General features: G+C 37.6%; 1 protein-coding gene across 1 annotated transcript in view; it reads right to left on the reverse strand.

Moving 5' to 3' along the window:
• Window positions 1-390: 390 nt before the first annotated feature.
• The window catches only part of GRIK2 (glutamate ionotropic receptor kainate type subunit 2), a 410,119-nt gene continuing 383,912 nt past the window's right edge, over window positions 391-26,597 (reverse strand). The window contains exons 15-16 of the mRNA XM_054195142.1: window positions 15,680-15,930; window positions 391-555 (exon numbers count right to left, since the gene is read on the reverse strand). Of these exons, the coding sequence (XP_054051117.1) occupies window positions 391-555; window positions 15,680-15,930 (416 nt within the window). The remainder of the gene's footprint in view (window positions 556-15,679; window positions 15,931-26,597) is intronic.

Below are 26,597 nucleotides of genomic sequence, written 5' to 3' on the forward strand. Positions count from 1 at the left end.
TACTAGACTCCTTCTGTGGTTAGTATCATCTTGGACATTCATTCTCCAGCTCCTGGCAACCGTTGAACTTCAAAAGGAACCTGTAATTTCTCACTGAGACTGCATTTGAAACCAGCCACAAAACTCGCATGGAACATTCATTCATTCAGAATGGTGGAAACCCATGACAAACAGTGTAACCCCGCATAACTTGGTTGATCCATGATGCTTGTGATTCGAGTCTGGCCATTGCAACTGCTGAGATCACAGAGTCTCTAGTTCATAGACACAGCGGCATGAGGTAACTCATTTTATTTTGCACAGGTTGCATATTTCCACAGGAAACATTCTCGCAAGGTTGTTTGGAAAAATAGACGACAGTTTGTGCTTGGGGTATTTGGCTTCCCAGCTCTATGCCATGGTTTCTTTACCCGGCAACCTTCTGTCGTTAAATGTGTGCATGTTGATAACTTCTTCTGTTTTCACAATAACAGGGGCCTGTGGTTTGTGTTTTAATCGACGCTGACACTTCAGAGACATCCTTAGCTCCTCTATCATGGCACTACAGAAGGACCTCTACAGAGGGAAAGAGAGGAAGAAGAAAAAAAAAGACCATCTGTAAGAAATGTCTAGATGCAATAACTAGAAGCAGATTCACTCTATTGGCACAGCCTTGTCAGTCCTGTAAATTTGCTTTGTCTCAGCCTGGAGCTCATAACAAATTGCTGTCTTTTAAATATGCATCACATAATAATTAAAAAGACTTATCAAGCTGTGATGACTCAGTGAAAAAATCACCTTGTCTATACAATTATTTATCTGGCAGCTACTGACTATGGATGCCGCTTTTGCCATTTTACAGTGCAAGAAATTAGAAAAGTAAGATAAAATCTCCCTTATTCCGTCGGTCTGACTGAATTCTCAACTGCTAATAGTGTGCTAAATTAGCCTCTCCTCAGTGTGAGAACTGGAGTATGGATGAAACACAAAAGTAAGGAAGAGGAGTCTCAGCTTTAGAGTCTGACAATTAAGCACTCTTATCATATACTTTCACTTATATGTTTTCCAACTAATGGAGAAATGTTTTAACTAAAGAATGCATCCCAGAGCCTGAGATGTTAACACAAGCCTCTGACAATTGCTCTCACCCAAAGCAAATTTGAGATATAATCTATCCCTTTGCAATTTGCTTTTTTAATAACTAATCTCCAGTCCAGGGACATGATCTGGGAAAAGAAGAAAAAAAAAAAAAGACAGAACACCTAGAATTACTGTAAATATCTCTTGATCAACATTTCATTTTGTGTGATTAGCGTTATATCATCAGTCAATATAAAATTGTCTAGTTTATCTCCCAAATCAAGAACTCTGCTTAATTTGTAAACTGTTACATCTCCATCATTCATACAAACCTGGAGCTTGGACATTAGATCCAGAAAATATTTAAGCACCTCACTCTACTTAATTCTTTGGGAGCCTAAATTGAAACCGTGTCTATCGAAATCTGCATTCAGCTTCCAGCCTCCAGGGCTGAAGGCGCTCTGAGCAGTAAATTTTTCCACATGAAACTTCATAGTTTTGTCTTTTGTCAACAGTCATTAGAAATTCTATTAAACACATTGGTGCTTGGGTTAGTGCTGGATCCATCAGAATTCACACTCAAGTTCTGCATATGTAAGGTCATCAATTCAGCAGGTGTGCTCTGACAGGACCTAATAAATACAGTTCCTCAAAAAGTGGCAACTGCTAAACAAGGACAGGTAGCAGACATTACAACTTTCTTCTGTGCAGTCATTCATCCGCTGGAGCATGAGAGCTGAATGTGAGACACATTTGAGAGTGTCAATGCAACAGTGTCTTCCGCCAGGGAGATTTAAACTTCAGTGTCTCAGCAAAGGGCTGTAACCTACAGGCATTAGACCATTGCAAGGTAAAAACACTTGCAGTTTCCACCACCTTATCCTGCTTCATGTTGCACAGAAGCAGTTAACAGAGGCAATGCAGTAGAAAGGAGAGAGGGAGAACGTGGGCTGTTCTGTAGATTGGGGATTGGAGCACAGAATGTCAGATCAGTGGTAGTGGCTTCAGTGGTAGTTCCTGTTTCAGTGCTGCCTTGAATATTTTTATGTAAAAGTCTGTTTAGTGCAAAAGAGTGCAAACATGACTTGTCTCAGTCATGGGTTAGAACTGAACCTGAACCCCCCAAATCCTGAACAGATGCCCTCTTCTCTGATCCTTTGCATGAATAAGGGAATAGGCAGGTGGGAAGGAAAGGTAATAATCTTACTCTGGCTGTGATAACCTTTCAAATATTCCTTTCTCCTGAAGAGTTTGAAATAAAGGAATGTCGCCTACTCAACTTATGATAGAAAGGGTTTAGAAGCCTATAAGTAAGGAAAGTTTAAGTTGTGAATCCAAAGGAGACAGAGGTATATCTCTCTGGTGCAGAGTCAAGTACAAGTCCTTCAGATGCCAAAGTTCAAGACAAAATCTGTCATTTCTGGCTGGCTACATGGAGTGACTTCTGCAATGAACACTTATCAGTGATCCCTTTTAAAAATGTTCCATCGCACTGCATTGACATCCAAGACAGAATTTACAGCTTTCTTTGTGTGAATGAGGCAGCTAAAATTTCTAATTGAATGGTCTGAGCTGTAACATGTCAGATCTTCATGTATAAGGTATCTTTGCTTGGCATTGTGTTGAAAGCAGGAAACTGTACCTCCCTCTTACCTAGCTGTACTTTGAAAGAAAATATTCGATTCTCTTAGACTTTCTCTTTTTTTAAGAAAGACTGTTGCTTAACATTAGAACTGCAGTTATGATTATGAATTTGAAATTAGCCCTGAAATCTTTCGAAAGGGCAAGATTTAATTTAATATTCCCAAATGGCTTACAGGCTAAATTGCTAAGGTTTGCAGATCTTGGCATTTTCACTATGTGGGGAACGTAACACATAACTCAGGAATTTCACAAGGAATCCATTAAGAAGTAAATGCTGCAACTCTTCAGCGTTACACCACCTCCAGCCATTATATGGCTCTCACCTCTGGAATCAAAGACCTAATTGAAATATTCCGAGGAACATAATCCTTCTAAATTTATAAAAGGTGCATTAGCACTTAACACTTTGAAAATTGTATCCCTAGCCTTCTTTTTTTGCCAAAACATCTAACAAGACTTCCAAAACAGTGTGAATCCTTTTCAAGATGCATCATCCACTAAAACCTTTTGTAAAGGTCTGCAAACATTTATCAAAGGGTATAAATTTTTAGGTAAAATCAGTAGGAATAGGATTACAATCAATAGCCAAGAGGTTAAAAGTTACATTCACTTAATGCCAACATTCTGAAATATCCTGAAAATGATGTCTCAAGAATTTGCCAAGACATTTTATCTGAGAATTTTACCTGGATCTGAAAACTCATTAAATGAGAAATGTTGGCAAGACCGATAGTCTTAAAAAGGCAGTTAACACAGTTTTGAGATAATTATTTTATCCAGAAAAAATTTCCATTATGTGTTTTCAACTGAGTTTATATAAATTAAGTTCATGGGAACTTACCTGCATATATTGTATTAAAATATGATTTAATTAATTAATTTGTTAATTTTTTTTATTTGTGTTATGTATTTTAAAATATAAAATGTCAGAAAACAGCAAACAGTATTAGCTCCCAGCCAGTATCATTGTTTTGGTAACTGAGCACCAAATAATATTACTTTTTTTTTTAATTTTTTTTGCAAATGTCACTTGCTGAAATAGTCATGCATTTTAAAAAAGATTAATTCAAGGATATGTAAAAGTTCATGACTGGGATCCTATTCTTCTTTGGGTTCTCATGACCAGAATCCTGTTCTTCTTTGGGTTCTATCTGAGAAATACAAGTTTTCCCACATATTGCAAAATCTTGTTCAGAAAAGGCTTACAAAGGTTAATTTGTGTTTGATCTTTTTTTTTTAATAGAAATTCTTGTCCCATTTCAATTCCAATCTGTGTACGGTCTCCATTTTCTGTACGGTTAAACTTTGTGTTCTTTCACTGTTAGGATACAACTGTTGGAATAATAAGACATGAAAAAAGAAGCAGCTCTAGAATATTTTTTTCTGACAGATGAATGACATTTTCACATATGATTTTAGAAAATATAACCTAATGTCTCAATACTGAGTTCAATTGACCACTCAGAGTGTTAGGGAAAAGCAGTGAAATATGTACAGAACTTATAGGCTATATTTCAAAACTGTTGTCCATCATGAAATTCAGCACTTTTAGTATATATTAGACCGTCCATTTAATTCAAAGAAAATAACCTTTTGCCCCCAACTTACCTTCCACACTGCAGGCATGCTACAAGAACATCAATTATTATTGATTTTTCACCAACCCTTGCAAAATTGTAACTTATCTTCTTAAATGTTACCAGAAAGTAAATGCTGCCTCCAAGTCATCTTACATATAATCAAATAGTACAAGAGTTGAAGGAAGGCATACACTTCTCTAAACAGTAGTGCAGTTAAGTGCAACTGTTTTGTTGCACCAAAACAATCACTATAAAACATTAGAAAAAGATTTGCAATTCTAAGTGGAGAATTCAAGTGTAAAAAAAAAAAATATTCAGAATTGTAGTTCTTAGCCTTTTAACACAAAGTAATTTTGAAAAAGCTCGTTTCCTTAAGAAGTGTAAAGAAGTAACTGGTACCTCCTTCATTTTTTGCCATAGTTGACAGCTTACAAGTCGTGTAGAATCAAGATAATAATTTTGCAAAATGTTAACACTATTTACAATCTATTTGGACAGCTTGTGCCTAGTTTTACTGCCTGGGGAAAAAATATAACTTTGCATGTATGTATTAATACGAAAGCTAGACAATATTTAAATTTTTCATTATATTGCCCTATAGGAATTTAGAAAGGTAATTAGAAATCATAATACTTAGCATTTGTTAGACACAATTATGAGACTATTACCACATATTTTGCTTTTAACAGCCTAAAAAGAACAACATGAAGACAGGAATGGCATGCCTACACCACTCTTAACATTCTGATTTAAGTGAATAATATTCAATGCGTTTTAAACATAAAAATCTCCAATCATTTGCTTTTTTATTTTTTTTCCCCTCTTTGATGCACTTAATGTAGAGTTGACTTTACTCAGAAGTTCATTATTTCTAGTCCTGTGTGTCAGATATCATTTGAAGCCTTATTTAATTTTCTTAAAGCAGTAACAGCAGTAATCTTGCATTGTCTTGTTATGTTATGGGTCAGTGTTCTAGCATCTAGTAGGATATATCAATCAAACTGTTTTTCATCTTCTTGAAGTTAGCTGAGAATGAATGCACAACCCTACCCTGACCCTCCCTTTGAATCAGTTTCTGCTTCCATATGCCAGTCCTCCAGGAGGTGTATATGAAAACCTGTCAGTCTTAAACCCCCTAGAGAGAAACATTAATTCTAGCAAAATGTTGATTTAGGATCACAAAGAGATGAACAATTAATGGAATGAAAATAACCTCAGAAAAAGAGAATTCATATATTGTTATAGTTGAAGCATTACCATTTCAAAAGAATATTAAAGTGTACTTGTAATGATCAGATTTTTAGGTTGCTTAGTTATACACTGTGTCTTAGACATGACTGATCGAACGTTGTACACATATATATGTACATACATATATATATATTTAAAATATGTTTACATTAAAAATATTTTGCCATAGACTTTTCTGATGCAGTACATTTTCAATCCATAGCAAGTATAATGCACAAGTACACTGCAGACTAAGTTCACATCAATTAGCTGAATATATCATCAATATATTCTCAATTTCAGATTTAGCAATTACTGATTTTTTTGGTAGAAGTAGAATGAGCAGCCATTTTAGGAAGTTATTTTGAGGCCAAAATGTACGTGAGATTTCATTGCCTACTCAAATAAAGACAATAATATCAAACAAAATAAAAATTTTAGTACTATAAATTAAGCTTTGCTTCCACCATAGTATCTACAAAGTCAAGACTGGTAGAATTGTTCCAGACAGCTTGGTGAAGCATGAGGTGCTTCACCCTGCAACTGAATTGAACACTGATTGCTTCAAGAACTTTTCTAGTTATTTTATGGAGAGGATCAGTAAGAATCTGATGGGACTGACCCTGCCTGTAACAAAACAACACTGAAAAAATCTTCTGCGGGCTAAAGTGTTCACTGAGTTTTAGAATTATGTGATGAACTTAGATGACATACAGGACCTCATTGTAGACCACTTCTAGCATAGATTGTTAGTGTCTCTCAAGAGGACAGTAAGATTCCAGCTTGCCTTGAATAAATTATCAACTGGTGACCAAAAGAAAACAATTCAGCCACTATCAAATTCTAAAATTTATTTCCTGCCAAAACAAAATGCACTCCAGTGGATGACAGAGACTTCTGGTAAAGCAACTCTGAGTCTATTTAAAGTCTTCTGAAACTATTTAATCTGTTTCCAGTCTGAGTGCAACCTGACAGCTACACTAGTTCCTGTGGCTGATGGGGACCTCCTACCAGTGCAGAAAGCTTTTTCAAAGGTGGTTTTGTTTAGCTCTGCCAGCAGCCTCTCTGGACATCACACTGACCATGATGTTTTTCTGACTCACCTGTGGACCTAGGCTGGGGCAGATGGGATTGCACTTGTGTGGTTCCACTCTTTCCTCTCAGAGAAATCCCAGAGGATGGCATAGGGCAATTGCTCATCAGCCCCGAGGGCTCTCTCTCATGCAGGATTCCAAAAGGTTTCATCCTGTCATCTCTCCTTTCAACATGTATATGAGGCCACTGAGGAGATAATGAAATAATTTGGGCTGTGGTGTCATCAGCACGCAGATGATACACAGTCCTACTCTGTTATCAGACCAGGATGGTGCAGTCATTTTGCACTTCCAGTACCTGGCTGAAATAGGGGTATGATGGCTGCTTAAACACAGGGAGACAGGCGCTATGTTGGACAAGTAAAGGGAAGCATTCAGAAGATATTATCTACCTTTATTATTCAGTTCCACCTCTTGTGAAAGAGACTTACAGTCTCAGATTTCTCCGGGTTCCTAAGTCTAGTTCTGGGTTTTCAAATTGGATCAGTGGTGATAACAACTATTGGTCATTTGTATTTCAGTCAGTGGCAATAATTTCTACTGGTGTGAAGCTTGCCACACCAGTCCAGGTCTTCTTCCAGAACATATTACCACATCCAGGTTCCCTGGACAATGGCTACAAATGAGTGTCAGGTGTTTAACAAGTGCTGATAGCAATGCATAGTACTTCAGCCAAGTAGCTGCCGCTGAGCAAATAAATAACAGAATATATGGTACTGCCTATCTGATTTAGAATGACACCCAATGTAACATTTTAATGGTTCTGTATGTTGCGATCACAGCTGTGCAGGGTATTTCTCTACCTTTCAGCAGAGATGATCCTGATTGCACTGAAATCAGTCACCTGAGGTCTTGTGCTCTCAGCCACTGGATGTGAAAGTTCATTCACCTGTTAAATCATTTTTGATCCTAGATCTAACTGCATTCTCTGTTCGTCCAAGGAAGGTCAGGTTTGTTGATCTTCAGGAATGGTGAAAGGAAGTGATGATGATATTTTTGGATCCTTTGGAGTATGACTTTATCTGGATTAAAATACTGTATATAACACCACACAGTTTAATTTGAAAATAAATAGTCCATCTTAGAGAGTCGCTTTCGAAAATAAATACAACCTTTCTTATTCGAATTTAGCTGTATCTAAATAGCTTTTTTTAAACTCTGCTGAGCTAAAGTCCACTGTACATTATTCACTGTAAAAATGTATATTATTTTTGTAGTTCGATGTGACAGTATAAACTTAATATTAAATTTGGTATGGCCTCAAATCATATTGAACAGAGAGAGACTATTAGTATTAGTTTAATGCCAACAGTTTCTACTATTTTGGAAACACTAACTATTATAGTCATACTGCACTACCGAGTATCAAAATGGTTAGCATCCGTTTCTCTATAATTACATGGTTTCACCTGGCAGTCTAGGATATTTTCTCAATCTAAAAGGCAGCTGGAAGTGCTTGTTACTTTGCTGGTTTATACAAAAGTCAAAGTAATCTCAATCACATGAACCAAACTGTTTAGTACTACAGAGCTATAGTTGATTATAGCTGATTAATTCAAAATATACTACAATATTTGTATACATGACATGCTAAAGTAATATTTAGGGGAAGACTATGCAAAATTATTAGAAAGGCATGAATTTTCTATAATCTGACAGTTTTTTCCTTGAGAATGAAGAAAACTATTTTTTTTCAGAGAAGCCAATAATTATATAATGTGAATGTTTCTTCTTTCTACTGATGAGTTAAAGTGAACTATACTTGCTATAAAATAGATGACATTTAGTGGTTTCCAAAAATTTTCTATACAACTTTAAATTCTTGTCAAACGTAAAATATTCCATAACTCAGACCTGTAATTTAAGCTCTGTCCTTTGAGTGAACATCTGTGGAGCAATAGTGAGCCTCCTGAAATCATATTCTTACATTTGTACTTGTGCAATAGTCAGCTTTACACACTTTTTTAATCTTTCTGTTCTTTGTTCCTTGAATTATACAAATTAAGAAATCAAAAATACCTCAGAACAAGGTCTATTACCAAAGAGATATTGGTTGAGCTGCAATCAAAAATCAAAATAGAAATCTTGTTTTTAATGTTTTATTGTTTGCAAATGATTTTTAAAATGCCACAGTCAGTCAAATTGCTTTTTCCACTTTTTCTATTTTTGTCTTTTCATATCTTTTTTCAGTAAAAGGTGGGAGGTTTTGTGGGTTTGATTTTGGTTTGGGGGTGTTGTTTTGTTTTGTTTTGTTGTTTTTTGTAACAGTTCCTTCTATTAGAAAATAACCTCTAATATGTACTTAGGTGGTTTCCAAGAGGGCATTTAATTATAATTAATACCTCAACTTGAAGTAATCTGTACACTTACACACACACAAATCAGCCATACAAGTCTATACATCCACATACAGTGCTCAAGGGAGTACAGGATGATAGAAGTTCCCAATTTTCCAACAGCATATCTGCAGAATCCAATGTGCTAAAGTTGGAAAAGCATTTCCTTTCATGAGCTGTCACAGCTGCTTCTGCTTTCCCCAGCCAACATTAAAAATTCTGAGGTTACTCCATTACGAAATGTGAAATGACAATACAGACTATATCACCGACTGTACATTGTATAAAAGTTACTTGGGATATAGATCCTAAAACTTTTACGTTGATTTACCAAGAATACCCACATTCTTTTGTTTATTGTAGCCTGAGGAACAGGCTTTTCAACTTTAAAATCTTTTGAACTTCCCTCCCCCTGGAAAGGAAAAAAAAATCACTAGACTGGGATTTACTTTGAGGTTGTTCCAAAACTATTATAAATTGCTGTCCCAAATATCAAAGGCTTTTGATATTAAAATATTAGGAATATTCTTAGAACTAGAATAACACTGACATAACTACATTTTCTGAGAAAGTAATGAAAAAGACTTTACTGAAAACTAATTTAGTAAAATTGGGAAAAAAAAACACAAACCATAAAATATTCTGCTAAAGTAAGAAGAGATCCTCAAAATCTTTTAATTTTTCATATGAAATTATTGTGGTAATTTTGTTTTGCACTGTTGTTAAGATAACAATTAAACAAAGATGGAAATACTGACTTTCCACATATCCTGCTGATAAATAAGCATCCATGATATTTTGGTACTGATTAACTTCGTATTGTAAGACCATTCCATTTAGGGGAAGTTACGTGTGTGCACTTTGCTCACCTCAATTCTAAAAAGAAGCATTCTAAGACATAATGAATTAAATGGGACCAGTGCTGTTTAATATCTTCATCAATCATATAGACAGTGGGATTAAGTGCACCCTCAGCAAGTTTGCAGATCACACCAAGTTGAGTGGTGCAGTCAACATGCCAGAAGGACGGGATGTCATCCAGAGGGATGTGGATGAACTAGAAAGGTGGGCCCATGCAAACCTTATAAAGTTCAACAAGGCCAAGTGCAAGGTCCTGCACTTAGGTCGGGACAATCCCCATCATCAATACAGGCTGGGGGATGATGCGATAGAGAGCAGCCCTGCAGAAAAGGATTTGGGGGTACTTGTGGATAAAAAGCTGGACATGAGCCAACAATGTGTGCTTGCAGCCCAGAAGGCCAATTGCACCCTGGGTTGCATCGAAAGAAGCGTGGCCAGCAGGTCGAGAGAGGTGATTCTCCCCTTCTACTCTGCTTTTGTGAGACCCCACCTAGAGTATTGCATCCAGCTCCGGAGCCCTCAGCACGAGAAGGACGTGGACCTGCTGGAGCGGGCCACGAGGATGATCAGAGGGCTGGAGCACCTCTCCTATGAAGACAGGCTGAGAGAGTTTGGGTTGTTCAGCCTCAAGAAAAGAAGGCTCCGGGAAGACCTTATAGCAGCCTTCCAGTACCTGAAGGGGGCCTGCAAGAAAGCTGGGGAGGAGCTGTTTGCAAGGGCGTGTAGCGATAGGACAAGGGGCAACGGTTTTCAACTAGAGCAGGGTAGGTTTAGATTAGACATTAGGAAGAAGTTCTTTACAATGAGGGTGGTGAGACACTGGAATAAGTTGCCAAGAGAGATGGTGAACGCCCCTTCCCTGGAGACATTCAAGGTCAGACTTGATGGGGCTTTGAGCAATCTGATTTAGTTAAAGATATCCCTGCTTACTGTAGGGGAGTTGGACTAGATGACCTTTTAAAGGTCCCTTCCAACCCAATACATTCTATGATTCTATGATTCTATGAAATTTATCCTGGTGCAAACAGATTGTAGAAGGACCTTGGCAAAAAACTCACATTAGCATTTACACTAACTTCATGTAAACAAATCAAGAACAGTTAAACTGTATTTGAGAGAAGCACAAGCAGGACGTGGTGTCAACTGCACATGGTTACAACACAACAGCTTTTTCAGCCTAGCAGCCCTTGGCCCCTCCTTGCCTCTTTGGAAGGGTGTGAGTCCACTACATTAATAAAACCAGGTTTCAAGGTTTTGAAACCTTGGTCCTCAAGCCAACACCACCTTCTCCAAAGAAACCATAACCAGATAGGTACAAGGACAACCATTTGTAAGGGTGACAACAGACAATGTTCTAGATATTCTTGACACTGCCTTCAGCAATACTGTGAATTTCATTCTACAGTTTTCAGCAGTGCACACAGCTGGCATTTATGGTAATTTCTAATTACTGTGTGAAGGTGGTATCAAAATGAAAATATTCTTAGAGCAGACTTAAAAAAAAAAAGCAAAAAACAAACCAAAACCAAAGGAAAGGTCAATAAATTCTCAAACTGAGAATCATCAATATATTATGCTAAATATTAATGGTCTTCAAGGTCAATGTTTCCCCTGCCCCTTATGATAATAATATGAGCTATGCACAACTAAATGTAGGAAATGGACATAAACCCATAACACATTGAAGCACATCGATAAAAAAAAAAGGACAGAGTAATTGTTTTAAATGGCTTCTGCTTCTAACATTGCTTATTCACTGCCCTCTGAGTGCCTGTTAAAATCAGGGAGCAGGTCATTCACCAGCAAAAGCAATTATAAAATGCAAATGACTGAGCATTTGTTGTCAAGATTGGCTAGATAAAAAAGGTCTGCTTCATAACATGTTTCCAAGCAGACAACATAATTAGATGTTTGTATTATAAACAATAGGAAAGAATACAAGCCTTTAGCATTTTTTAGAAAGGCTGCAATTAAAAAATAGGTGAGCATTGTGACATAAATTCTATTAAAAAGCAACAATTAAATTTCCCTCTGAGAAATTAGAAGGCACCATCTTGTGGTGACTCTGCAGGAATGCAGTCAGGACAGCCTCTGGCCTGCCATCTCCTTCTACCTTTTCCCAATGTGTCACCTGGAATGTCAAAATTCTGTCATAGACAAGGACAATGCTTTGTCATTCCCCATACTCCCTCTGAAAAAAAAAAAATCAGTAAGACTACGTACTAGGTAGAATTAGAGGAGTTATTTAGCTCAAAATACACCCCAGGTTATCACCTTACTCAAATGTGTGTTTGAGGTAGACAGCAAATTCAGAATTATTGGCAATTGTAGCAAAACCACACTTAATTTCTAACAAGTTTAAGATCAAATACTGCCATAACCCAAAGTCTCTGCAGGTCAGTAAATCTGCATGAATTTTTGAGCCAGCTAAGATCAGAAATTTCTATTCCTGTCATTATCAAACCCAAAACATGGTTTGTGCATTTTGCAGAAGGTGTTTGAAACCTTTGTAAACAATTTATTTTGGGTAAGAGTCAACCAGTTAAGTTTGTGCCATCTTCAAAGACATAGTGTCATACACAGGTCACAAGTCAACATTCAGAATTTCTTGTTCAATGGAATCTGCAATTCTAAATAAAACACTGCTTCTGATGTCTACTTTGGGTCCAGTCTTGCTAACTGCTCATTCATTGTATCTTGTGAGATAAACTACCTAGACTGATCTTTCTCAACTCAGTTGTGTAGCTAAGCAGTGAATTATTTACCATGGAAAGTTCAATTGTTCTTGTCTTCCTTGGGAAATGTATGCAAAGTATCAATTTAGTTATTGCTTTATTGCTTTTATTATCAATTATAAATAAATTACTATTTTAGAGAGGCTAATTTAACTGATGTTTAGGCTATGATTTTATTGTGTAATTCCAGCAACACTTTGTTGGTGTTACTGTTTCAGTATGCTCTAAGATTTAATTTAGTATTTTTTATTACAGGAATTCTATGAGCAGATCTCCCCTAGTAAAATAAACAGCTAAGGTACACCGAAGTGTCTCATTTCACACTTTTTGAAGTACTTAACAGTTCAATAAAATGTACATCTGCTATTTTTTCACAAGTAGACCCAGTTCTGACCTGCTTATGGCTCAATGAGTTTTGAATGGCTATAAATGACAGCAGAATTTAATCCCTCCATTGTTCTTTTCACATCCATCAGATCTGCATCTTCCAGAAAATACTTAGTAAATTAGGACACTAATATTTCTAATAAGCTATCAAGTGATAGTAATTGTCAGTGACTGACAATCTAACTGTGATAACATCGAGGCTTATCTTTGCTTTTGAAAGGTGTCAATAAAAGAGGAATTTCTCATTGGGAAGTGTTGTGGTGGCATGAATTCATGTGTGGTATTATGCTTATTGACACCTGTTTCCCAGAAAGACTACAGCTAGTGTCACCTGTTTCTTTTGGATTTTTGAGTACATCAGGAGCATATATATTCTGAACCACTTTGGTTACAAGATGCAATAGTTTTTTAGCAAATAGCACAACTTTGTCTGCTCCTTCTCTGAGCTCAATTCCTTTCCAACTGGGTTCACACCAGCCAATGTCTCTGTTTACGTATGCACTCCAGGAGCAGGGTGACATGAGAAATGCTAAAACAACATATCTAGATTATACCCTTGAAATCTGCATTGCCTCCCCACTATAAGTGCAATTGTATATTTTGTACACATTAAAAAGCAGACTCACATATTAATATATCAATTAATATCCCAGGATACTCCATATATTCAGCAGCTGAAGTTACCTAATTCCTTTTGTTTCCGTGTTTGTTAATATGGCCTTTGATCTTCCCTGTATCCAGGGACAGATGACAGTACTGCTTATCTCCCCTTTGGCTGCTGCTACTCCCTCTCTTAGGGAAAGGGGATCTGCCACATTTGCAGAGGATGAAAGAAGACCTTTACTGAAGGTCTATGGGTGCTGGAAGAAGAGTGGGTAAGGGGATGCTGCGGTAGGCCACGTGTAGAAATGCTGGCATCATTTTCGTATTAATTTAATTCTACTGTTTTCCTGATGTCACGGTATGTGGGGATAGTGGGGAGGGGAGGGAAGGGAAGAGACTGGCAGCAAGGAGGAAAGAAAAGAGAGAGACCCGATTCTTTCAACTCCTTCAGATTCACTCCTAACTTTTTTAAAGTATCTCAATACTTGATGATATGATGAGACCTTTCTGGTACAAGTACTGTTAAAAGGTCAAACACTTCCAGTCATTGCTATCTCTATACAGCATTGAAAAACAAAAATAAAAAAGAAGCAAATAAAAAAAAAAAAAAAGAAACCAAAAACCAGAAAACCATAGAGCTTAGAGAAACAAGTCCTTAATTAAGAAGTTTCTGTTTGCTTCCTCACACAACTTCCAACATGTTGTTATTGTCACATAAGATATGCATTCACACCCTGCAAAATACTGAACTCATGTTACAAGGTTGTTATCAAAACAGTCCTATTTTTCTAAGCGTTTGTTAAAAATCCAGAAAATCTAAACCAAATTATACCATTGTCCATATGAAAATTGTATCCACCTTAGGAGTGGATAAAATTGATTGAGGCTTACATGGGTTACTTCAGTAACTGGAATCTTTTTCCTCACAAATTCATTTCAGAAACATAACATTCCAATAGTATGTTAACAGAAAGGAATCAGTCTGTAGTATCATAAAGAGGATCTAAATGGTCCTTTAACAATTTAATAAAATGTACCCATGTTCAGGCTGTGTTGAGAACCTTGTCACCTCACACTGCCTTTGGTTGTATTAGAAAAAAAGCTTATTCAACAATATATTTATAACAGGACACTTGCATACCAAAAGGTTCCCTCAAAAGAAGTGAAAACAAATTGTAAATTTTCTGAGTAATAATTCAAGTTACAAAAATTCACCAGTAGCATCTGGAAAAAGAGCAATATAAATATAGCTGTTGGATTTACTACTGATTTTATTAAATTAAATTACTAAATAGAAATATAGAAATTGCCATAGGTCAGAAGCTCCCCAAAAGGAGAAGAAGAAAAAAAGAAAAAGACCTAGTAAAATCCAACAATTTCTCAATTTTAAAAATTCAGAATATGTCATAGCAATAAAACATATAGTTTGAGTTTAGGTTTAACATGGACACACATATATAGATCTATTTATTTATTATGAAGAAAAAAAAAGATAATTCCAACTAAGAATTTTGCAAGCTATTACTAGTGTTGGCACAATTACGGTATTGTGATTGTATGAATTTCAAGTACAGGACAAAGAATTGCAAGTACAGAACAATTAGAATTTTCAAAATTGAGTCAATTTGAAATTAGAGGACATCATATCAGTAGCAAACCCACAAATAAAAAATCATGCTGATGTAATCTTTTCCAGATGCTACCAGGACAACTTTGCAAGTATAAACTTCTGTAAAGAACATTTCTATAGAGACATTTTAAGATTTTGACTTTGAGCTACAGACAGTTTGTCTTTTGAAAATCAGAATTATCTGTAGAAGATTAATTTGTTTCCCATTACAGTTTCGGATTTCGTCTTCATCCATAAATTTAACTGCAGTGAACTTCCAGGAGTAAAAAGCTGTCTTTTTTCAGGCTTGAATAAGAGGAGAAATAGTCACTTGTCCTGAAATCTGGCTACAATTAAACACATTGAAGACAAATTAAAAGATGTAAAACTTTGGGTTCTTTGCTCTGATCCTTTCTTATACAAGTACTGTACTATACAATAAACAATCAGTATGCATCACCTACTTTTTGCTACCAAATGTTTAAAGTATTATTTAAGTAGACCACAAACATAAAATAATATAGGAAAAGACAATATTTACCTTTTCCAACTGGGCATTTTTTTTTGATTTGTATAAAAATTCCCCCACTGCCACAAAGACAGAAAGCACCAATCCTGCTGCCAGCACGATGAAGATTCCTCCAATATTTTGAACTCCCAAAGCACTGGCCTCTTTACTTTCCTCCTCTGGGCAGCCATTGCCCCTCCACCATTTCTCTTTCATCATGTGGAGTTTGCCCTCCTCTTGCAGCTGAAGAATTGCTATAGTGATCTTGTCTCTATATGGAGAACCTAAAGAAACCATAGGGAACATATTGCATGGGAATATTATTTTAAGGAAAGTTAGTTATTCCTGATGAGAATAAAATGTAATACAATGTCACAGGAAAAACTATATCCTCTACAACCATAATATTTGTCAAAAAGCCATTTACATCTCACCACAGTCACACTGGTCGCATAAATACAAACCCATATGCGCACACACATATACATATATATCTATGTGCAAAACTTGATCCAGCTGGTGTTGCCTGTAAACCAGACAACATGATGCAACAAATCCTATCACACTCGGTCCCACAGTTTCAAACATCTTCATGCCCAACTATTATATCCAGCCATATAGTATTCATCTTTCAATTTCCATCAGGCTTTTAATTATGCTGCAGAAGATTTAGTCTAACATACATAAATCTACAGGCTGTTGTTTCATGGTTTGTTACCCTAAAGCTAACACAAAGCCTGATACAAAACAAACACTTTATACTACTACTTTATCAAAAGAAGAAACAACAATTTATGCTTCAGAACCAAGCCACTAAAGTCTCTATCTGACAAACTGTCAAGCACTTAAGATACCTTCCAGGCACACATTTACTTATTAACAGTACCAGGTAGTAATGCATCCAGAAATATAAGGTTAAGTGTGTTTCAATAACATGGATATAAATTTTCATATTTTAACGTATTTCTTTCTCATAATTCATTATCTTAAATTGACATGATAATTTTGCAGCTTTTGAACTTTTCAATATTTCAAGGTGCAGTTCAAAAAGTAGCGTCATATCTTTGTATGTCATCTGCTTTCTTTTTCTTTATATAGTGCATAAGGACTTTTCAATGAGTATTTTAAAATCTACATTAATTAATGAGTAATGCCAATGGAGAAAGCTTTTCTTTTCTAAATGTTAGAGAGTAAATCACATCAGTTAGAAGTGCTTTTAATGTTAAGATTTGTGTAATGTTTAAGGAGAGAACAAAACCATCATTTTTCTTCTCCTCCTTCAAAAACAGGAACAAAAGACTCTTCATTAACGTGGTTAAGAAATCCCAGGGAAAAAAAAAAGAGTAGATGAAAAGGCATGGCATCCCCTCTTTCATGCGATATGAATACAATTCTACAAAGAATCCCTCCTCTTTTTCTTGCTGTCATAATAATGCTACTTACTAGCTATAATTTTTACAGTGTTCCCTTTGGCTGAGTAATAAAATGCACTTTAATTAACTTGATACCTTTTAAAAAAAATTCTCAGCATCCTTTAGAGAGGTGCTGCCCATTTGACTATTTCATAGAGTCATAGAATGATTTAGGTTGGAAGGGACCTTAAAGATCTTCTAGTTCGAACCCCCCGCCACATACTGTGATCAGTTCTGACGGAGCCGAAGGAACAAATGGATAGGATACTTTATACTCTTTACACTCTTGGAAAACATATATTTTTTTATGGAATTTATTTCAATTTCTTCATTATTTCTTCAATTTCTTCTTACATATCTGGACCTTATCATGAGAATAAAGTCAATAGCAAAGGGTTGCTGTGCCAGCATGGAACTAAAACATAGAAAGGACCATTAATTACAAAACACTTTGTGCTTTTCCTTTATTCCAGAATAAAAGGTGGGAAAAGTTGGCCTCAAAGTATTTAAATTGCAAGAACTTCTGCTTTTATCATCTATGCTTAGAAAAGAATGATGTCCTGTACTAGGAACTAAACAGTGTTTACACAGGACTATACGAGAATCGAAAAGAAAGGAAAACAAACTCTTTCTACTCTCTTGCTCATGCAGGGGCCTAAGTCACACCATTTCAGACCATCCTGATTATGCTGAAACACTGCAAAACCCTATACTTGACACATTTCTTCAGTCAGATGGAAAAAGGAAAGTGATTAGTCCACAAGAGCCTGAGGAAGTGTAAGTGCATACCACAATATTTTGGAGATATTTTCAGCGTTACACTGCCTATAAATATTTAACAACAACAACTTAAACAACACTAGGTTCTGAGAAATAATTTTGGACCCAGTTTAAGCCATCTTCTGATCTGACAGGCTGCTTTCTAATTAAACTGATTTGCATTTCATTTCCACACTTTCTGTTGGTCTAAATATAGGCAGTACCAACTATTCTTCATGTATTATTTATATATTCTAGGGACCAGATTTCTACATATACAGTTCTAGTCCAAATTGAATTCCATTTGAAATGAATCAACAGAGGAATTCATAGTTAAAACCCATAAAGTACAGGCTAATACTATCTACAATTAGTTAAGTTTACGAGGATAGAATGCAGTTAATAGTGATTCAGTTCAACAGTATCACTTACTCTTGGTGATTTGCAAAATTTTACACAAAAAGTTGCGAAGTGGACAGATCACAAGCCTTTGGTGTTTCTATTGTAATATTTATATTTGTTATACCTTATTATCATGTCTTAAAAAAAGGTAACCTTATAAGTAAGGATCAATGTGTTCCTACTGCAATATCTGTATTTACTATATCTTATTAGCTTGTCTTAAAAATGGTAATCTCACAATAAAGGATCAATGTAGGATGACCAGCATTGCATACTGCTGCTATTAAATTAAATATTTAAAATCTTATACCCATGAAAAAGCTAGCATTCAATGCTGTACTTCTATTCTATTTCTGAATTACTTACAATGGTCTAAATCCATTGATTCACATTTTGCTATAAACAATGAGTATACCTAACAATCTGATATTTAAAAAATGCTGTTTATACTATTCAAGTAGTTATTAAGAGAACAAAGGAAGCATAGCAATGATATTGTTTCCTAAGGTTTTATTTGCTCCTAGATTTTTTTTGCAATATAAAATGGATTGCAATTCCCAGCAATGGAAAATCCACCCAGAAGCACATGAAGTGGCTAAAAGTATCATGATCTGATCTGTGGATGATAAAGCTGTCATACAAAAAGAGAGAAAATAAACAGAGAATATGGCAAGGCATCCAGATTACATGCTGGATGTTAAAACTTTTTTCCTCGCAGAAATGAAAAATTTCAGCAAGTGAATATAAAATATTTTTGACATCCAAAATTTTTATTTACATTATAAAAAAATATATAGACCTTTGGATCTGTCAGAATTCCTACAAAGTCTCACATTGCATTTCTAGGTGACGATAAGAAGTTTCAGCTGCTACTGTTCTATTAAGTGATCTTCCATATATTTCTGATCCCTCTGATAAATAAGAGAAGCTCACTCTTTGAGTTTTTCCATGCAGATTTCTGTTCCTGAATTTGATTTACAAGCTTAAAGTGATTACAGAGGCAAGGCACCCAGTTCTTGGTTGATCTTTGGGAAAAGGAGGCATCAGGTAACTGTGCATCCCATATACAGTGAGAACAAGAAGTCTCAACCATTCAGAGTGCTTAAAAACATTGGCTTTCAGTGTTCCACTCACTGTGCTGTTTGTCTATAAAGCACCATGACAGATTCAAAGCCATGGTGCTAGTCTTTTCATTTACCCTGGCCAACATAGAGAATTCAGTCCTCAACACTGGGGCTGGATGAGATAGTAAGAATTCATATTTATTAAGAGCTTTCAGAGTTTTAAATTTCTTTTCAATTACAAGGGAACCGTTTGGGTGCAGAAAATGAAATTAGGTAGGCTCAAATGAAAAGACAGCCAATAGCTTTTATTTACCTCTTTTGGATGCAAATTCAAGTCACTGTTCAAAGAGAAGGGTCTCGATTCTGTAGTTAAAAAGTCTGAAGCTCTTTCATTACAAAACTGTTGCATTTCAGTACAGGCAGAACTTTGGAAGTGTCCTCCAGAGATGGTGTATTCCACCCCACGTGCTCAAGCTACAGCATTTTACTCGGGGCACGTTGTTCAGCTGGGTTCTGAATATCTCCAAGGATGGAGACTCTACAATATCCCTGGGCAACCTGTCATAGTGTTTGATCACCCTTACTGTGAAGAAGGGGTGGGTTTTGTGTGTGGTTTTTTCCCCTCACATTTAAATGGAATTTATTTTATTTCAGTTTGTGCCCTATGCCTCTTTCCTAGTAGATGGATGACAGTGAAAAAAGTTTGACTCTTCCTTATTTTCCCTCATCATGTATTTATGCACATTGATCACATCACCCATGAGTTGCCTTCTCTTCTTCAGGCTGAACAGTCCTAGCTCTGTCAGCCTCTCCTGTAACCTTCAGAAAGCTGTGGTCCGTTTGCTTTCAGTTATTATATGTCCCTCAGAAGAACCTTAAAGCATTTTAATTAAACTACAGGACACTGGGTGGAGGGTTATACTTATTCCATGAGCCTGGGGTTGCTGCAAAATGAGATCCCACTTCCAATAAGCAGTGAAAAGGGAATACTTAACCAGGAAATGCAAGACAAACAAAATAAATAGCTGATGTTGCAGTTTTTTCAGAAAAGAATGCCAAAATCCATGCAAATACCATGTGCTGGGATGCAACACTGTTTCTGATTAGGGGTGACGTATCAGGACAAAGACAACTTACATTTGTAGATGAGTCTTTGACAATGCAATACGTACATATGGTCCTATGCACTACAAGACCAATACTGAGGTTTTAATAATGTCTTTGCTTCAGTTACACCTGTTCAGTAAATTCCTACTAGAAACCACTTCTCTAAGGTGAAATCTGTTCGCAACAGCTACTGGACATTAAGTGTTTTGGCAATTCTTTATTGATATAAAGCTCAGTGTCTTAGCATGCCTCTCTGATAGTGCTTCAATATGTTCATCCTTCTGAGGTAGCCATAAAATACTGTTCTTTTACCAAATATGTACGCTACACATTCTTACATTTCAGCAACAATAAATTGACTGGTCAAGCAGTTGAAATTCTCAAATTAGTTTCAATACATGGTTTGACCTACATAAAAATAAATAATTTGCACCTATTTTTTGTGCATTATATTCAACTAATGAAGACAAATGTATTAATTTGTTTTAGTTACAGAAGAACTGAAGCTCAGCACTTTTATGCATGTATAAATGATGAATATTACAGTCCAAATTGTATAAAGAAGTACAGATAAAGTGGAGGCAAGCAGAAGAAAACAACCTCCTGTGTTGGTACATGGTTTCCTATTTATTCCTATAGAGACAGATCTGTTTATATGTCTCATCTCTAAGGACTGGTAAAAACTGCTCATATTATGTAATTTGTATTGTCTGAAGGTAATAAGTAGCTTCCATAGAACTAGGGTGTCTTAACAATAAAACCAAATGATTGCTTAGAAATTATTTTATGATTTTTTCTTTTTTTTTGTAGTGCTTTAGATTTTTGAAAACTATAGGCAGGGGACAATGTTCATACTTTTAGTATTCAAGTTCAGAGTGCAAACTTTGCACAGTATTCATTACATTTATTATTTGAAATTACCTAAGAATGTATAACACATATTTACATAAACACCTACGCACATTTTCTGCATAGACACAGTGCTGGATTGTAAGATGGAAATTTTTCTCCAGGAGGAGTACTTTACAAAAGCAATGGACAAGGACACCTCAGATATCTTGAGTGTCCCACAAAATATAAACAGGAAATAGCTGCAGAGTCTGAAATCTCAACAATGATTAAATTGAAAGCCAGTGTTGCCTGTTGGGTTTAGTACTTTACAGAGGAAATCCAGGAATATATTTTCATCGATGCATGTTTTAAACTTCTAAACTCTTCAGTATTTTCAGATATGTAGCACTTGGTTTCAGTTATGTTAACCAAGTGTATTGTTAACAATTTTGATGACTAAATTAATACATCATTTACCTGTTATTCCCTTCAGTTTTGGAACTGCCTGCTTTTTGAAAGGTTCCCATATCATTCATATCTGTGCCTTTGTTGGGTTTACATAAATATATTTAAACACAGGTGTGTAAAAAGTATTGACCTTATAGTGACCGGTCAGTGTCAGACAAACCCAAGTTACTGCAAGAGCAGAAGGAAAGCAAGATCTCACTAACTGTATCTGTGGAGTCTAGGATGTTCTTTGTCTTGTATTTCTTCAAATAAGGCAACATATGATTCTGATTTTAGAAAATTGTGCAATATTTAAGAGAAGTAATGGAAACATTAAAAAAAAAAAAGGAAAAACAAAACCAAAACACCTGCCTTTTTCTCCTGGAAAAACATGTTTAAAATTATGTTCTGCATTGATCACTGACTGCTAAACGTACAAATTAATTGAAAGGCATGTTCTAGTTGGGCTCAGTGCCAGTCATTGTGCTCAATGCCATTTTTCTAGTCTTGCCTGAAATTTAAGGAAATTTTTTCTAACATGTCTCTTTAAAACATGTCACCTATTCAGTTTGGTGGAAGTGTGAAAAGAGAATGATGTTAGGACACAGAAAACAGCCCACCAAGTGCTTAACTTTAGAGAGTAAGGAAGGCTGATAAACTCCAAATAGTTAATTTTGAAAGGATCCTATGAATTTTTTTTTTAGAAAGGTATTGAATACAAGCCAGTGTTTTCATGTTGTGTGGCACTCTTGCTACCATAATGTTCTTTGATTCTTAGCCTAGACCTTCATGAGAAAAGACAAAAAGAAGAAAAAAATGAAGTGCCAATGTGAAGGGGGATGAAAACTATACTGCTCAAGTTCTGCAAAATATGAGACAGAATGAAGGTGAAGCATACAAAAAGAGTTTTTTAAAATATGGAAAACTCACTTCGACAGTTCTCCCCTGTTGCGCAACTACTCACTTCTGTTAAATTACAACTGTTTTATTTCTGCCACTGAGAGATACACTGCAGCTTTTTGCAATAGGGGCAGAGGGATGGAGTCCTAGTAAGGGCTCTCAACTTGTTGCCCTAAGGCAAGCTGGAGACGACACACCGGGACACCCCAAGGGAATCAAGGGGCATTTGTGCAAGAGGGCGACACAGCCAGCCCAGCTGAAGCGCCTCTATGTGAATGCACACAGCTTGGGCAATAAACAGGATAAATTAAGGGCCACTATGCTGCTGGAAAGCCATGACATAGTGGCCATTACTGAAACTTGGTGGGATGATTCCCATGACTGGAATGTAGGGATAGACAGATACAAGCTCTTTAGGAAGGACAGGCAGGGTAGGAAGGGAGGAGGTGTTGCCCTCTACATCAGTGACCAGCATCGATGACCATCAGTGACCAGAATCAATGGAGCCCCACACGGGGAAGGATGAGGAGGTCGTTGAGAAGGTATGGGTTAAAATTAAAAGGAAGACAGGGGAAGGTGATGTTACAGTAGGGGTCTGCTACAGGCCACCTGACCAGCAGAGCCAAGCAGATGAGGCCCTTCATAGGTAGGTAGAAGTGGCTTCGTGTTCACAGGCCCTGGTACTCGTGGGGGACTTCAACCACCCTGACATCTACTGGAGGGACAACACAGCAAGGCACCAGCAATCCAGGATGTTCCTGGAATGCATAGATGACAACTTCCTCCTCCAAATGGTAGAGGAACCAACAAGAAAAGGTGCTATGCTGGACCTCGTTCTCACCAACAGGGAAGGGCTGGTGACCAACGTGAGGCTCAGGGATAACCTTGGCTGCAGTGACCACGAAGCGATAGAATTTAAGATCCTCAGGGCAACTAGGAGGATATATTCCAAGCTTACAACCCTGGACTTTAGGCACGCAGACTTTGATCGCTTCAGGGATCTGCTGGCCAAAGCGCCGTGGGACAAAGCTCTAGAGGGAAGGGGGGCCCAGGACAGCTGGTCAGTATTCAAGGATCGCCTTCTCCGTGTCCAGGAGCAAACTATACTGACAAAGAGGAAGGCAGGAAAGAATGCTAGGAGACCTGCCTGGATGAACAGGGAGCTCCTGGACACACTGTCACACAAAAAGAAACTGTATAAGGAATGGAAGAAAGGACAGCTAGAATGGGGGGCATATAAGGAAGCTGTCTGAACAGCAAGAGACCTGGTAAGAAAAGCTAAAGCTCAGTTACAATCAAATCTAGCCAAGGAGATCAGGGAAACAGCAAAAATTTCTATAGGTACATTAATGGTAAGAAGAAGACTAGGGAGGGTGTGGGCCCCCTCAGAAAGGAAATGGGGGAGCTGGAGACAAGTGATGTGGAGAAGGCCTAGGTTCTCAACGACTTCTTTTCCTCAGTCTTCACTGGGAAGGGCTCCAGCCACACTCCCAGAGTCACAGAAGACAATGGCAGGCATTGGACAGAACTGCCTATCGCAAGTGAAGATCAGGTTCGTGACCATCTGATGAACCTGAAAGTGAACAAGTCCATGGGACCTGATGGGATACACCCACAGGTACTGAAGGAACTGGTGGATGAGGTTGCTAAACCGCTCTCTATTATATTCCAAAAGTCATGGCAGTCTGGTGAAGTCCCCACTGACTGGAAAAGGGGAAACATAATCCCCATTTTCAAAAAGGGAAAGGAGGAGGAACCAGGGAATTATAGGCCAGTCAGTCTCACCTCCATGCCTGGTGAGATTATGGAGCAGATCCTCCTCGAGGCACTGCTGAGGCAGAAGAATAACAAAGAGGTGATTGGGTACAATCAACATGGCTTCACCAAGGGCAAATCGTGCCTGACAAACCTGGTGGCTTTCTATGAGAAGGTCACAACATCAATAGACAAGGGGAGAGCAACTGAGGTCATTTACCTGGACCTGAGCAAAGCCTTTGACACTGTCCCGCATGACACCCTGGTCTCCAAGCTGATAAAATATGGGTTTGATGGACTGACAATTCAGTGGATAAAGAACTGGCTTGACGGCCGCACCCAAAGAGTGGCTGTCAATGGGTCCATGTCCAAGTGGAGGCCAGTGACAAGTGGAGTCCCTCAAGGATCAGTACTGGGACTGGTCTTGTTTGACATCTTCCTCAGCCACATGGACAGTGGCATAGAGTGCACCCTCAGCAAGTTTGCCGATGACACCAAGCTGTTTGGGGCGGCTGACATGCTGGAGGGAAGGGATGCCATCCAGAGGGACCTTGACAGGCTGGAGAGGTGGGCCCATGCCAACCTCATGAAGTTCAACAAGACCAAGTGCAAGGTCCTCCATCTGGGTCAGGGCAAGCTGACTAGGCTGAGCAGTGACTAGCTTGAGAGCAGCCCTGAAGAAAAGGACTTGGGGTGCTGGTAGATGAGAAGCTCAACATGAGCCGCCAGTGTGCACTAGCAGCCCAGAAAGCCAATCGTATCCTGGGATGCATCAGGAGAAGTGTGGCCAGCAGGTCGAGGGAGGTGATTCTCCCCCTCTATTCCACTCTTGTGAGACCCCACCTGGAGTACTGCGTCCAATTCTGGAGACCCTACTACAAGAAAGATATGGACTTGCTGGAAAGTGTCCAGAGAAGGGCCACGAGGATGATCAGAGGGCTGGAGCATCTCTCCTATGAGGACAGACTGAGAGAGTCAGGGTTGTTCAGTCTGGAGAAAAGAAGGCTCCGAGGAGACCTTATAGTGGCCTACCAGTATCTTAAGGGGGCCTACAAGAAAGCTGGTGAGGGACCTTTTAGGGTGTCGGGTAATGGTAGGACTAGAGCGAATGGATTAAAACTAGAGTTGGGACGATTCAGACTGGACGTTAGGAAGAAGTTCTTCACCATGAGGGTCGTGAGACACTGGAACAGGTTGCCCAGAGAGGTGGTGGAAGCCCCATTCCTGGAAGTTTTTAAGGCCAGGCTGGACGGGGCTCTGAGCAACCTGATCTAGTGGAAGATGTCCCTGCCCATGGCAGGGGGGTTGGAACTAGGTGATCTTTAAGGTGCCTTCCAACCCTAATAATTCTATGATTCTATGATTCTAACTATCACAAAGCAGGGAAGGATCTCTGGATTGTCTTCAGATGCAGTTTAGCAGCTGGCTGTGCAGAAATCTCATTTCCTCTTTTGAATCCCAGTTTGTTTATTATTACTGCTTTCTTCATGCTATGACTAATGTTCATCCAGCCTCATTAGTAGCTACATAGTTAAACACAAGGTAAATTAATTTTATGAAAGACGATGAATGGTATTCTGACAGTTTAAGTCACTACACCAGCTCCTATAGCTGTCAGTTTCGCAAAATGCAGCAGCCCTATGCCAGTTTAAAATGACAGTGAAACTTCAGCCTTACCTTCTTATTCAGGTATGTTATAGGTAGAAGTTTTATAGATGGGAGGTTTTTATGGTTTGGTTTTGGTTTTTTGGTTGGTTTTTTTTTTTTTTTTAAATAAGTGATCTGATTCCCAGGATCAGATCAATAAATCTTTACTAGCCCTATTGATTCTAATGGACTAAAGTAAAAATGGAGGAACAGACTGAAAATCTGTGTGTGTTTTTGCACCTATAGAGGAAGAGTAAAAAGCACCGCATAGAATAGAAGCATTAAGCATGTTAATGGCTCTCACCAAAAACTTCTTTAGGGAAAAATAGTCTGTCTTTTCCTGCAAATCTGTCCAGACAAAGCATTGTGAAGTGCAAAAGACCTTCCTCTTCTAAGAGCATGAAAACTCTATCAATCATAACTGAACATTAGCAAGAATTAAGATAATGTGATTGGCCTGATGGCATTCCCAACAGTAAAACATATGGGGAATACTGAAGTAAGGTGTAGGCACCCAGTGATTAAAATAAAACATTCCAAACCAAACCTTTCAGTGAAACTTGTAATCTTCTTTGAGAATAAAAGCGAAAAAAAAAAAGACAAAGAGAAAAAAGAGAAAGAGAAACA

The sequence above is a fragment of the Rissa tridactyla genome, chromosome 3, assembly GCF_028500815.1.
Source record: "Rissa tridactyla isolate bRisTri1 chromosome 3, bRisTri1.patW.cur.20221130, whole genome shotgun sequence".
In the NCBI taxonomy this organism is placed as follows: domain Eukaryota; kingdom Metazoa; phylum Chordata; class Aves; order Charadriiformes; family Laridae; genus Rissa; species Rissa tridactyla.